This window comes from Convolutriloba macropyga, chromosome 13 (genome assembly GCF_964194025.1).
Source record: "Convolutriloba macropyga chromosome 13, txConMacr16.3, whole genome shotgun sequence".
NCBI classification, from domain to species: domain Eukaryota; kingdom Metazoa; phylum Xenacoelomorpha; order Acoela; family Convolutidae; genus Convolutriloba; species Convolutriloba macropyga.
In genome coordinates this window covers 23,534,927-23,550,859 of record NC_134480.1, presented here as the reverse complement: position 1 = coordinate 23,550,859, position 15,933 = coordinate 23,534,927, and the positions used below count along the sequence as shown (strand labels likewise).

Below are 15,933 nucleotides of genomic sequence, written 5' to 3'. Positions count from 1 at the left end.
TAATTCTAATTCTAATTCTAGTTCTAACCCTAGTTCTAGTTCTAACCCTAGTTCTAGTTCTGGTTCTAACCCCAGTTCTAGCTCTAGTTCTGGTTCTGGTTCTATCTATGACTATAACTCTAACTCAGATCCTAACCCCAACCCTAACCTTATCCCCAACCCTAATCCTAACCTTATCCCTAACCCTAAAATAAACCCCAGCTCAGAAGTATTAACTAGATGTTGTAATAAGTGTAATTATATAAAACCACTAAATAATTTTGATGAGGGTAAGTATACATGTAGAAGTTGTACCTCAGCTAAAGTTAATTGTCCATATTGTACTTCTGTTGTGAGATATGATGGGATACGGGCTCATGTAAAGAAACAACATCCAGATATAGAATTGACTAGAGGATTTAGTAGAAATATAACTGATCGGTGTAACCGCTTCGCGGATAAAACAATTAATCCTAGTTGGCAAAGTCCTAGAGCTGTAAGTCCTTTAGTTATTAACCAAACAGAGGATCTGCGAAGCAGTTTCACTGATAGTTGTTCATGTAAATACTATAATTTTGTATCATTTCTTATTAATAATGGAATAAATATAGAAAAAATAAAAGATATAAATTTATTGAAAAGTATAGATAATTTGAAATAAAAAGTATTAAAAAATAATAAAATATCAAAAAGAGGGATTCACTCTTTAAGAGCGATCTTTTCTACAGGGGATCACTCCGAATAAGAGTGAATCACTCTTAAAGAGTGAAATGTAAATTTTGCTTTAATTTTTTGTTTTTATTTTTGATTTTAATTGATTTTTTATTGAATTTAGAGCTAATACATAGTAGTGGATAAAACAAGGGATTCAACAAACAGTAAAATTTGGCCCGATTCGACATGCGCGATTAGCGTTAGGAGAAAGGGACAAATTTTACTGGTGGTTGAATCCCTTGTTTTATCCACTACTCCCCCCCCCCCCCCCCTCCATAAAAGATAAGATGTTCGATTCCATTTTGGAACTGACTGAAAGAACCCTAGGAGGAAATAATTTTGGAAATATTCCCACCAATAGACTTTGAGAGGTACTAAAATGGCAAATCTATAATTTTAATTTGCAATTGATACTCTAAGGCTGACGTAAAAAAGACATCTTCAAAATCCTTCTTGTTGTAGAATCAAAACTGCTTGCGCTCAATCTTTACATGGAAATGCATGATTTTACCAAACTTTTTTGCCTATATGGTAAATACGATGTTGACTTACCAAATTTAAACCTTCAGTAGCGGAAGCAGTGTCTCAAAATTCTATGACAGAGAGAAGACAATAATAGCTTTTGAAGCAATTCATTTTGAACATCACTCAGAAAGAAGAAAGCCTGTATTGGAATCCGAGTATTTACTGTTTAAAAACAATAAATTTTCTCTTCAACTTGCGTTTAAAGTTTTTCTGAACGTCGGACGTATTCAGTTGTTTCTTGGTAAAATAATTTCCAGTTTGAGTAGCTCAAATGAAAAAAGTCTGCATCCCAGAGGCCTTTTCTAAGTTTTGTGACTTTAAATTTGGTGTTTTCGGAATTTCGAACCTGAAAGGAACTTGGCTTTGGCAGTTCGATGAAAACAAACATCAAAATCAAAATCGCTGTTCAACATTTTGTTAAGAGCAGTAAATATTGTACCCCAGGAGTAATCTGGCAGGCATGAAGCCAAATTCGCGCACGATAATCCTTTTTATTCGAGAAACATTTTGAAACTGGTTTTTGAGAAAAGTTTCCAGTCTCTTCAAATCTGCCTTTGAAGGCGCCCAGACCTCGGAAGCGTGGAATAAACTCGAAATAATGAATGCGCGGTATAAATTAAATTTGGTGGACTTGAATAGGTTTAGTCAGATTGCGTTTCAAATTTAGAAAGTTCCAGTACGCCTTCTGAAACCTTGCCGAAACGTGCTTACTCCATTTCAAAATTCCTAGAACAGATCAAGTGCTGAATCAGTTGCAAAAAATATATGACCATTAAAACGTAGGTTTTTTTATTGCTCGGGCACCACCTGTCAATAATTCCGGAGTTTTCGGTAAATTGATCTCCATTCCACTTTCTTCAATTCAGGAATAGAAACAAGCCAGATCACATTCTATGCTCTCTTTGAATTTGACTTCAACTTACTATCGTCAGCATATCAGAACTAATTTACGTGAGTAAGTATATCGAAACGCAAACATATTTAAAGAAACGCAAACAAGTGGATCAGAATTGAACCCTAATTTTTGTCACTACTTACTCCAAGATTCTTTGCCGTCCCTCAACAATAGCGTACTTGTATCCGACACTTAAGAACTAAGCCATAACCTTCAAAAGATTACCACCGATACCGAAAGAACGTAGTTTTTCAGTAGAAAGTTGGAAGGAAATCTATCAAAAGCTTTCTGATAAATGACGAGGATTTCGAGTAAAAAATTAATATTAAGTCGTAAATGCACAGCAACTTTAAAACTAGCTATCTATTACTGACAAAGCCAAACTGAAAATCGCATATCTTACTCTTGAGAAAAGCGAAATAGATTTTTACAAATAAATCTCTCAAAGGACATGGCAAGCTTCGATAGGTTACTGATAGGTCTATAAGAAGTTATTCGATTTGGATTTCCTTTTTAAACGTGGGTTTAATTGACGTCCAAGAATCCGGAAAGTGAATCATAACACAGTAGTTCAGACACGGAAACGTATACTTGACCTTTCACCGTTCAAAAATTCTCCGGGATCGTTCAGGTGTTGATGACAACAATGCCTCCTTGAACTCATCCGCATTTTAAACCAACTCATTACATTAATAAAACGCATTATCTTCATATATGGTATATATCTTCAAAGATGGTATATAACTTTGTTTGAGCTGTTTGCGGCAAAACTACTCTTCTTATTCAAGAGATGTGTTGTATGAGAAGTCTAAAATGACGGGAAAAAACGCCTCTCCCCTTTTAAAATCAAAATAATCACTTAAAAATCGATCGAAATAGAAGATCAGATTTTAAATTTAGGTTGGACAGGCGAGGTTTGCAATAACAGAAAAGATAGAAACAGCAAGCTCATTAGATAGACCAGCAAACGGAAGATAGGGGACCAGCAACATTTATCTAAACGTGATTTACAATAATTCTCCTCAGCATTCCGCGAAATCAGAAACACTGAAACTCGGATACTTATGATTACTAAATTTGACAAAACTGACTCATCTGAAAGGTAAAACATTTCGTCGAATTTTGCAAATGCTGAGTCAAGAACACTTCCACTCGTGTGGGTGACTGCTGGGACTTACTGGTTGAAATGGCGTCTAATCGAAAATTCAAAAGAACTAGTTTCAAGAAAGCTAGGAGATTGGGAACTCCAGTCTACATTGGGTTGGTTGAAATCGCCTATAAAAATGTGAGTATCCGAATACCGTGAGATAATGTTGTTGATAAAAATCAATGAGCACATTAGCTGCTACGTGATATTTGCTATCTCGTAGAGGATTGTAGCTGCTTAAAATAGGTAAAGTACATTGCAGAACGAAGAACAGCACTCGCTCGCGATATCGGTTGTTAACTCAGTCTTTCGAAGCGAAAAACCTTTTACAGATAAGGGCCCTTCCACCATGCGGTGCCACTTGAGCGATCCGTTCTGGCTGCTAGTCTATAAGTATTCGATTCAAAAAAACCGAATTTGAAATTCTCGTCAAACCAGGTTTCCTTTAGATCAACAATATCTAGATGCTTTTGAGGCATTAAATTAGTCAAATTAAGCCATTTTTGAGAACTTGGAGAACTGCGGCAATTCAAGAGTCCTATTTTGAGGAGATAGTGAGTTACAATCAATTTTTTCGCCGACTTTGTATAATTTTAGTTTCCATATTAAAAGCGAATACCAGTCAACACCTTCAGATATCAATTCAAATCTTCTTGAGAATTTTTCCTTCATTAATCGTCTCATTAGATCAGAGCTCTGGTAAAATCAAAGCTTTTGTGTGTTTGTGAAACTGATTTCAAATTGCTGCAGACAGGTATTTTCATTTTCCTCAATTGTTTGAGAAAATAAATCTCAAATATTGCCTCTTACCATCAAAATATATACCATTTTTCAAGAAATGCGAAGTTCAATTAGCAGGCCATCAATTTTAATTTCATAATCAATAACTCGATCCATATGGTAGATCTTCTTGCTTTACGCCAATAAACTATAACTGCATTTCGTGCTTCTTATCGGCAGAACCGTAGTTGTTTTTTATACGAGGCGGATAACTGGCACTGAGATCTAAACGCGTTATTGCGTTGGAGACTATCTTTTGTGGAATTAACACAAGCTCCTCTGCAGAAAGATCAATTTTTGATGAAGTCATGGAGCAGGTATAGAACCCATTTTCTGTTGAGCATTCCTCTGACTCGTTTGAAACGCTATGAATCTGCTTCAAGCAATTCTTTAAATGATGGATAGCAGTCTTTCTAATCAACCACGGCCGTGTTCGTCTTTGCGACTTCTCCGCCTTTATCTACTGTCATTAGCCATTACTTGTATTCAAAGTTAGCAAAGTTGATAACGGTTAATTACCAGCTTAACTCTGTACTAGTGGATTGCAATAAGTGAGACCAGAAATGATGGTTTTGAAAAAAAAATTGAAGGGAAATAAAATAGAGTGCTATAGTAGTGGATATATCCAATACTATAGTAGTGGATAAAACAAGGAAACCGATTAGACACGTGGTTTGGACCATTCCTAGCGAATGCGCCAGCATCGCGGGAATGGTACGAATCTCGTGGCTGGTCGGTTTCCCTGTTTTATCCACTTCTCTCAGCAGAAGCCTTTTATTTCTGACATATATTACAAATATGAGTTTCGTTGACTTAAATAAATTCAAATTTAACTCAAGCAAAACAGTGTATTAGTTCCATGACAAATGTTAAACGAAAAGAGCGTCAGACGATAAAAACAAAAAAACCCAAAATCATAGCAAATAGTTAGTCTCACGAAGTTACAACGCAGGCAAACGTTCGTAAAACTCCTCACATGCAGTAGTAGTAGGCAAGGTTTCCAGACTCTTGAGGGTGACTAGCCTTTAGCAAAAGAGAACATCATCCTCTGATGTAGGAGTGTTTTAAATTTGAACTTTGAAACGTTCGATATGGGACTAAATATAAGCTCAGCTTATATAATCATAATTAATCAATTGAAGAGAAAAGGTGGATTTTTTTCCGCTTGTGCCCCCCCCCCCCCAGCATAGTGGGCGCATATTATTTGCACCCACCAGACGCATGTGCCATATTTTTACATAATGATTTACTATGTAATGACACGTGCTCTCTAAATGGGCGGCGCATAACGTACTGGGGGCACAAACGGAAAAGATCCGTAAAGGTTTACCTGCCACCATTCCAGCCCCAAATGTCGTAATAATGAATGACAACTTTTTCTCCAGACCCGACCACGTATACTGGTAAATCAGTCCCAGGTAAAGTGCTTTCGTCGCCTTTAGCTTTATGAGTTGCCACTAACTTGGGTAAACTTCCAGGAGGGCAACAGGACATTGCTTTTCTGAAGGCATAAACGTGCTTCACATTGGAACGAGCCAGCATTTTTCCAATAAACTTTCGCTGAAAAATCATTTTTACCTAGAATCAATTTTTAAAATCTATGGAAAGAAAGATTAAATGTCTATACTGCCTAATGGGTGGCCCTCAAGTATAAGGCCACTTGCCTGAGAGGACCCAGGTTGAATATTCGAACATAATTCGGAAAAATTATGCCAGATAACTCTCTACTTCGTTAACATTGACTAGATATCACCTCAGCAGTGGGCGCACACAGGACTCTAGTTCACTTCTTTGGAGAGGAAGTTTTTGACTCAACCTAAAATCATGACTTAGAGAGCTGGTATGAGAAAACACAGTCCGAAGAGGCACCTGCCACTGAACAAACAGATTGCTCGAAGCCAGTTTAGAAGATTGAATTAACGGATCTATTCTGTTTCGGTCCCCCGTGTTTTTACGACCCACAGACACAAACTATATGTTGCTATGTAGCACTCTACTATGTAAGAAAATAGCACGTGCGCTTGGGGGTCATAAAGATTTATGCTCACTAAGCTGGGGGCCGAAACAGAAAAGATCCGATCACACCATCATAGGTTTTCTTCCCATTGGTAACAACCTTTTATACAACAAAATCTGTTGTGCAGTCCATTGGCATAGAACTTGGCAATCATTTTCCTGTCTTAGCGGGCAGTCTTTTAATCCATATATATGAAACATCAACTGATTTAAAAGCGTAGTAGTTGAGGTCTTGATTAATTGAACTTCTTGACGATTGCTTCACAGTTCAAAAATGGAATGCGTACGATTGCAACGCTGTCGGTTATCTTGATAACTTCAAAAAAGCTTTTTGACGCGTTTAAAAACACGGTCCTGCTTTCGATTACCATCTTACCAAATGCCACATCATTACAAAAGAACAACTTTTTCAAAAAGCACAGATTGTTGTACAACACGAAATTGAAATAGTTGACGGTTGTCGAGTACTTGGTAGTGGGATAGGTTCTGATAATGCAGAAAAGAAATCTGTAGAAAGATCACTAAAACAGCAGAAAGTGTTGTTAAGAAAGCTAGCCGCTCGTGCCAATGTTTCACCTCAAATGTTTATAAACCGTTCACTTCATCGGTTCAGCATAAATTAATCTTCTTAGCACGTACAACACCCAATATTGAAGACCTTTTAAGAGAACGTGAGAAATCTATCAACGATGAGCTCTTACCTAATCTATTACAGAGTCCGGCCTACAACCAAAAAACAGATGCCTAATATTGAAAATCAAATAGACACTATTCAAAAAAATATTAACGCAAATGCATCAAACGATACAGCATATTTTACTACACTGGATTTGAAATACGTTAAGTCAATTAAATTTATACCCAAAAACATCTCGTCATTGTAAATTTAATTTATTAAGTGCCAATTTGCTAAGACGGAGCTCAAAAGGCTTGGCTACAACTTTAGTGAGTCCGTCATTTCCACATAGAATCAAAACTTGAGCCATTCTAAACTTTTCAGCACCTAAAAACCTTACACTATTACGCTCATTTTAAGGTTTAGTACATTAGTTGGGAAAATTCATTCCCAATCTAGCACAATTATATCGTCCATTACGCCCTCTCTTCACATAGATCACAAAAATTGAATAAAAAAATAATCACATTTCAAACACATCAAAAGTCAGGTAGCTAGCACAACTGAAAACACGCACTATAACCCACCCAAGTGAAGGAAAACCAGGTGCAGGAGTTTCTGGTGATGAGTTAGTGTGGCCCATGTTAATTGGATTTGGATAGAGCGAGAGAAGCAATTGATTGGTACGAGGAGTTAAGGCAACAATTGTTTAGTAGCTGACTATTAGTGGCAAGAGTGGAATTTGTTTTGTTTACCGCGTTAAAAGGCTGTGATTGGTTGGGAATTTATATAAATTGCTTCAATTGTGTCACAAATGCGATTAATTGTTGAAACCACAGTTTTCTTGTCATATTTGTTTGTAACTTGTTACTTTTGCTTTTTTTAATTTGTATGGCGAAAAATATAATCTAGTTCCATTTTGTCACCTGGTATCTGTTCGATGTTAATATCAAAAATTGGAAATTGGTTCACACAACGCGTGAGACGACTATTATGTGATTTATTATATCGGTTACCTCTCATCGTAGATAGTAATGCTCTATGCTTAGCGATGACAGTGAAAGATTTTCCGAAAGGATAATTTTTGATGTTTTCTACAGACCAGACTCTTCCTAGTATTTCTAGTTCATTGAAACTATATCTTTCCTCACGCCGTTCTTGACAAAACCAGTCAATACAAACCGTTCATCAAATAGGGCACGAACAAAAAACCAATTTTTGAAGTTCCAATGAAGAGGTGTTTGAAGAAAAACTTACACAAATTGTCAGCATAAGTTTCCTGCCCGTCCTCTCAACCAAAGATGCGGTCCTCAAAGAGGTCTGCGACTGTATCTTAGAAAATGATGAGCTTCGGTGTAAGAGTGTTAAACTTCGCATGCATTCTTACTGGCGCGACTTCCTCGTTCAGTCAGGGTGTGTATGCATTGGCGGACGGGTGGCAATGCCAAAGCCAATACAAAGGCAATTTTTCAGCCCCTTCATCTTTCCCCCAGGAAGTTGCGGAATGATATCCCTTGGCCAGTACGCCTCTTTGCCATGCATGAATGGCGAGATTCTGAATAAGAAGGCCAAATGCAAAGCCTGCACGGATATAGGTAAAACCCTCAAACCAGTAATTCCCGAATCAAAGTGGAAATCACATAAAAATTGATTTGAACCTTATGAAGAAAAACAAATATATTTTAGCAGGCAATTACAAATGAAAAGGATCCAGACAGATTTTTCTAGCATGTAAAGACCGTTCCTCAAAACACACAAATGCAGGCTTACCTGACAGAACTAATGGCCTCAGTGTTGTGAAATTTTTGAAGGAGCACATTCAAATCCATGCAGTACCACGAAAAATTCGTATAGATCAAGCCCGATATTTAATAGGTAATAAAAATAGAAATTTGGCAAACAAAAAAATATCAACATAATAACCGCACCTGCAAATGATTGCCGAGCTATTGGATTAGTAGAACGATTGATACAAACTACTAAACGTCGCGTATGCTACAAGAAATTAACAAGTAAACCCAACACATTCACAAAAAAAGAATCGATAAACTTAGTAGTATATCAATTACGCATTTGTAGACAAAAGTCAACAAATGTAGCACCTTTCCAAGCGTATAATTGCCGAAAATCAAATACACCTTTAGGCAATATATATACATATGTACAATGCCAAATACAGAATCTGGCATATGATCAAATATTATATCACTTTTTAGACGCCAATACAGTCCCAGTCGCAGATTGGTTGGACAACAACAGGTGGGTTTCAACAAATAGAAGTGACATCATGACCAAGGAGGCCTTGACTCGGGCTCAAAAAGACGTATGCCGAAGACATAAATGTGAAAAAAATCTGCATCAATACATGTGAAACGACTTTTATGTGATTTAATATATCGGTTATCTTTCATCGTGGATAGTAATGCTCTATGATTAGCAATGACAGTGGAAGATTTTCCGAAAGGATAATTTTTGATGTTTTCTACAGACCAGACTCTTCCTAGCATTTCTAATCCATTGAAAATATATCTTTCCTCACGTCGTTCTTGACAAAACCAGTCAATACAAACCGTTCATCAAATGGGGCACAAACAAAAACCAATTTTTGAAGTTCCAATGAAGAGGTGTTTGAAGAAAAACTTACACAAATTTATGTTCATCCGAAAATCACCAACCTATTTCTTGATAGAAAAAATCATGGGATCTCAGCTTAGGAGACCTCAACGTCAACAAGAAAACGCACAAGAAAAGCTCCGATCTATTACGGACTCGAAAGTTCTGTTTGTTCAGTAAGCAAATCCGAGTCGATTCTCGTTCCAAAGAGATAATGAGCCGAGTATTCGGTCAATGCAGCCATAATTCAGGAGAAATCTACACAACAACAGCCGGAAGGAACAAATTTTGAACTTCCCGCTAAATCGACCAGTAACCACTTCTCTCCCAGACTAGGACTATTCAGATTACAAACGGGAGATCAGCAAGTCCGTATTTGATGAGGAAAATTAAAAATAATGCAATTTTAAACTGAACAACTATAAACTCCAATTTCATGAGAATCTCTAATTTCATTTCATTAGCCATTTAAATAATTGTTCACTTCTTTTCCATACAATTCCAGTTTCAATTTCGTTCAGATCCTTCAGTTACATGTTGATTTATTTGTCACTCATTTTTGACACATTTACAGTTATTTCCTCTTCATTTTTACAACAAACTCATTTTTGTGTGCTAAATTTCAACATTTGCTAAAACTTAATGGAAATTCAGAAAATTTACGCTGCTATTTTTTGTCATGTGTTTTTCTTTCAAATTATTACGTTCTGAAATAATTGCGACCACGTATATTGGTAATTCAGTCCCAGGTAAAGTGCTTTCGTTTAGCTTTATGAGTTGCCACTAATTTGGGTAAACTTCCATTGGGGCAACAGGAAATTGCTTTTGTGAAGGCGTAAACGTGCTTCACATTTGAACGAGCCAGCATGTTTCCATTAAATTTTCGCTGAAAAATCATTTTTACCTAGAATCAATTTTTAAAATCTATGGAAAGAAAGATTAAATGTCTATACTGCCTAATGGGTGGCCCTCAAGTATAAGGCCACTTGCCTGAGAGGACCCAGGTTAAAAACTCAAACATGATTCGGAAAATTATGCTAGATAACTCTCTATTATGCTAGAAGTATTATGCAGGAAATTGTTTACTCAACCTAAACACATGGCTTAGAGAGCTGGTATGAGAAAACACAGTCCGAATAGGCACCTGCCACTGAACACCAAAGAGATTGGTCGAAGCCAGTATAGAAGATTGAATTGACGGAACTATTCTGTTTCGGTCCCCCCAGTGTTTTTATGACCCCCAGATACAAATTATATGTTGTTATGTAGCACGTTACTATGTAAGATAATAGCACTTGCGCATGGGGGTCATAAAAAAAATTATGCTCACTATGATGCGGGGCCGAAACAGAATAGATCCGAACACACCATTTTAGGTTTTCTTCCCATTGGTAACAACACTTTATACAACAAAATCTGTTGTCCAGTCCATTGGCGTAGAACTTGGCAAATATTTTCGTGTGTTTTAGCGAGCAGTCTTTTAATCCGTGTATATCATGAAACATCAACTTATTTAAAAGCGTTGCAACTGAGGTGTTGATTGAACTTAATTGAACTTCTTGACGACTGCTTCACAGTTCAAAAATGGCATGCGGACAATGGCACCGCTGTCGGTTATCTTGATAACTTGAAAAACGTTTTTGAATCCTTGCAAAAACACGGTTCTGTTTTCGATTACCGTCTTACCAATGCCACAATATTACAAAAAGAACAATTTTTTCACAAAGCAGGGATTTTTGTACACGATGAAGTTGAAATAGATGACGGTTGTCGAGTACTTGGTAGTGGAATAGATTCTGATAATGCAGAAAAAAAATTTGTAGAAAGATCACTAAAACAGCAGAAATTGTCGTTGAGAAAGCTAGCCGCTCGTGCCAACGTTTCACCTCAAGATTTTTATAAATCGTTCATTTCATCGATTCAGCATAAATTAACCTTCTTAGCACGTACAACACCCAATATTGAAGATCTTTTAAGAGAATGTGAGAAATCCATCAACAATGAGCTATTACCTAATCTATTAAAGAGTCCCGCCTACAACCAAAAAACAGATGCCTAATATCAAAAATCAAATAGACACTATTCAAAAACTATTAACGCAAATGCATCAAACGAAACAGCATATTTTACTACAATGGATTTTAAATACGTTAAGTCAATTAATTTTATACCCAAAAACATTTCGTCATTGTAAATTTAATATGTTAAGTGCCAATTTGCTAAGACGGAGCTCAAAAGGCTTGGCTACAAACTTAGTGAGTCCGTCATCTCCCATAGAATCAAAACTTGAGCCATTTTAAACCTTTCAGCACCTAAACTTATAAACAATTACGTTGATTTTAAGCTTCAATACATTATATGGGAGAATTCAATCCCAATCTATCACCATTATGTCGTCCATTACGCCCCCTCTTCACATAGATCACAAAATTTGAATGGAAAAAAGAAACATAGTCACATTTCCAACACATCAAAAATCAGTTAGCAAACACAACTGAAAACACACACTATAACCCAGACAATTGAAGAAACCCAGGTGAAGGAGCTTCTGGTGATGAGATAGTGTGGCTCATGTTAGTTGGAATTGGATAGATCGAGAGAAGCAACTGATTGCTACGAGGATTTATGGCAACAAGAGATTTGGAATTGTCTAATTGCTGACTGTTAGTGGTAAGAGTGGTTTTGAACCTTATGAGGAAAAACAAATAGATTTTAGCGGACAATTACAAATGAAAAAGATCAAGATATTTTTTTCTGGCATGTATAGACCGTTCCTCAAAACACCCAAATGTAGGTTTACTTGACAGAACTAATGGTCCCAGTGTTGTAAAATTTTTGAAGGACCACATTCAAATCCATGGAGTACCACAAAAAATTCGTAAAGATCAAGCCCGATATTTATTAGGTAAAAAAAAGAAATTTGGCAAACATAACAATATCAACATAATAACCGCAACTGCAAATGATTGCCGACCTATTGGAGTAGTAGAACGATTAATACAAACTACTAAACGTTGCATATGCTGCATGAAATTAGCAATTAAACACAACACTTTCACAAAAAAAGAATCAACAAAATTAAAAGTATATCAATTAGGCATTTGTAGACAAAAGACAACAAAAGTAGCACCTTTCCAAGCACATAATTAAGGAAAACAAAATACACGTCTAAGCAATATATGTACAAATGTACAACGCCAAACTCAACAAAGGTGACATATGAACAAATATATATATATATATATATATATATATATAAATATATCACTTTTTAGACACTGACACAGTCCCATTCGCAGATTATTTGGACGACATGTGGGCTTCGGCAGAGAAGTGACATCATGACAATGAGGCCTTCACTCGGGCTCAAAAAGACGTATGCCGACGACACAAAAGTGAAAAAAATCTGCATCAAAATTTTTATTCATCGGAAACTCACCAACCCTTTTCTTGATAGGAGACATCATTGCAGCTCAACTTATGAGCCTTCAACGTCAACAGGAAAACGCACAAGAAAAGCTCCGATCTTTTACGGACTCGAAATTTCAGTTCGTTCAGAAGGCGAATCCGAGTCGATTCTCGTTCCCAAGAGACAATGAACCGAGTATCAGGTCAACGCAACCATAATTCAGGAAAAATCTACACAACGACAGCCGGAAGGAACAAATTTTGAACTTCCTGTAGTTAGCCTCCCGCTAAATTGACCATTAACCACTTCTCTCCCAGACTGGGACTAATCAGATTACAAACGGGAGATCAGCAATTCCGTATTTGATGAGGAAAATTAAAAATAATGCAATTTTAAATTGAACAGCTATAAACTCCAATTTCATGAGAATCTCTAATTTCATTTCATTTGTGTTTTAATTAATTTTTCACTTCTTTTCCATACAATTCCAGTTTCATTTTCCTTCAGATCATTCAGTTACATATTGATTTATTTGTCACTCCTTTTTGACACATTTACAGTTATTTCCTCTTCATTTTTACAACAAACTCATTTTTGTGCGCTAAATTTCAACATTTGCTAAAACTTAATGGAAATTCAGAAAATTTACGCTGCTATTTTTTGTCATGTGCTTTTCTTTCAAATTTTTACGTTCTGAAATAATTGCCACCACGTATATTGGTAATTCAGTCCCCGGTAAAGTGCTTTCATTTAGTTTTACGAGTTGCCACTAACTTGGGTAAACTTCCAGGAGGGCATCAGGAAATTGCTTTTGTGAATGCGTAAACGTGCTTTACATTTGAAGGAGCCAGCATGTTTCATTAAACATTTGTTGAAAAATCATTTTTAAACAGAATCAATTTTTAAAGTCTACGGGAAGAAAGTTTAATTGTCTATACTGCCTAATGGGTGGCCCTCACGTGTAGAGCCACTTGCCCGAGAGGACCCAGGTTAAAAATTCAAATACGATTCGGAAAAATTATGCTGGATAACTCTCTATTATGCTAGAAGTAAAGTGCCAGAAGTTGTTGAATCAATCTAAAAACATGGCTTAGAGCGCTGGTATGAGAAAACACAGTCCGATGAGGCACTTGCTACTGAACGCCAAAAAATTGGTCGAAGCCACTTGAGAAGATTGAATTGACGGATACATTCTGTTTCGGTCCTCCCAGTGTCTGGGACAATCCATTGTCCAATCCATTGTCGTAGAACTTGGCAATTATTTTCCTGTGTCTTAGCGGGCAGATTTTTAATCCGTGTATGTCTTGAAACATCAACATATTTTTAAAGCGTTGCAGCTGAGGTGTTGATTGAACCCAATTGCACTTCTTGACGACTGCTTCACAGTAAAAAAATGGCATGCGGACGATGGCAACGCTGTCGGTTATCTTGATAACTTGAAAACACTTTTCGACTCGTTGAAAAAACACGGTCTCGCTTTTGATTACCATCTTACCAAATGCCATATCATAACACAAGAACAACTTTTTCAAAAAGCACAGATTTTTGTACACGACGAAGTTTAAATAGTTGACGGTTGTCGAGTACTTGGTAGTGGAATAGGTTCTAATAATGCAGAAAAGAGATTTTAGAAAGATCAAAAAAACAACAGAAAATGTTGTTGAGAAAGCTAGCCGTTCGTGCCAATGTTTCACATCAAATTGTTTCTAAATCGTTCACACATCAAAAATCAGGTAGCAAGCACAACTGAAAACACGCACTATAACACACCCAAATGAAGGAAACCCAGGTGAAGGAGCTTCTGGTAATGAGATAGTGTGGGCCATGTTAATTGAATATGGATAGAGCAAGAGAAGCAACTGATTGGTACGAGGATTTAAGGCAGCAAGAATTTTGGAATTGTTTAATTGCTGAGTATTAGTGGCAAGAGTGGATTGTGTCTTATCTACCGCGTTACTGTGCGGTGATTGACAATTTGATCATTGGGAATTCATATAAATTTTTTCAATTGCGTCACAATTGTGGGTAAATGCTGAAACCGCACTTTTCTTGTCATATTTTATTGTACCCTTTGCTTTTTTTTATTTGGTTGGCGAAAAATTTAATCTACTAGTTCCATTTTGTCACCTGGTATCTGTTCGATGTTAAAATCAAAAGGTGAAAATTGGTTCACACAAAGTGTGAGACGACTAGTATGTGATATATTATATCGGTTATCTTTCATCGTAGATAGTAATGCTCTATGCTTAGCGATGACAGTGAAAGATTTTCCGAAAGGATAATTTTTGATGTTTTCTACAGACCAGACTCTTCCTAGCATTTCTAATCCATTGAAAATATATCTTTCCTCACGTCGTTCTTGACAAAACCAGTCAATACAAACCGTTCATCAAATGGGGCACAAACAAAAACCAATTTTTGAAGTTCCAATGAAGAGGTGTTTGAAGAAAAACTTACACAAATTTTCAGCATAAGTTTCCTGCCTGTCCTCTCAACCAAAGATGCGGTCCTCAAAAAGGTCTGCGACTGTATCTTAGAAAATGATGAGCTTCGGTGTAAGAGTGTTAAACCTCGCATGCATTCTTACTGGCGCGACTTCCTCGTTCAGTCAGGGTGTGTATGCATTGGCGAACGGGTGGCAATGCCAAAGTCAATACAAAGGCAATTTTTGAACACCTTCATCTTTCCCCCAGGAAGTTGCGGAATGATATCCCTTGGCCAGTACGCCTCTTTGCCATGCATGAATGGCGAGATTCTGAATAAGAAGGCCAAATGCAAAGCCTGCACGGATATAGGTAAAAACCTCAAACCAGTAATTCCCGAATCAAAGTGGAAATCACATAAAAATTGTTTTGAACCTTATGAAGAAAAACAAATATATTTTAGCGAGCAATATGAAAAGGATCCAGACATATTTTTCTAGCATGTAAAGACCGTTCCTCAAAACACACAAATGCAGGCTTACCTGACAGAACTAATGGCCTCAGTGTTGTGAAATTTTTGAAGGAGCACATTCAAATCCATGCAGTACCACAAAAAATTCGTATAGATCAAGCCCGATATTTAATAGGTAATAAAAATAGAAATTTGGCAAACAAAAAAATATCAACATAATAAACGCACCTGCAAATGATTGCCGAGCTATTGGATTAGTAGAACGATTGATACAAACTACTAAACGTCGCGTATGCTACAAGAAATTAACAAGTAAACCCAACACATTCACAAAAAAAGAATCG

General features: G+C 36.7%; 2 protein-coding genes across 3 annotated transcripts in view; one reads left to right on the top strand and one right to left on the bottom strand.

The window, feature by feature from the left end:
- Positions 1 to 15,933, bottom strand: part of LOC142352139 (putative carboxymethylenebutenolidase) — a 273,385-nt gene that overhangs the window by 19,645 nt on the left and 237,807 nt on the right. Inside the window, exon 2 of one of the 2 annotated variants that reach the window (XM_075404527.1) lies at positions 5,371 to 5,543. In XM_075404527.1, coding sequence (XP_075260642.1) covers positions 5,371 to 5,534 — 164 coding nt within the window. In that variant the 5' untranslated portion in view covers positions 5,535 to 5,543. Of the gene's footprint in view, positions 1 to 5,370; positions 5,616 to 15,933 lie in introns of those variants that run through there. The other variant, XM_075404526.1, reaches the window with a different exon arrangement.
- The window catches only part of LOC142352140 (large ribosomal subunit protein uL22m-like), a 350,565-nt gene that overhangs the window by 266,788 nt on the left and 67,844 nt on the right, over positions 1 to 15,933 (top strand). The window lies entirely within an intron of this gene.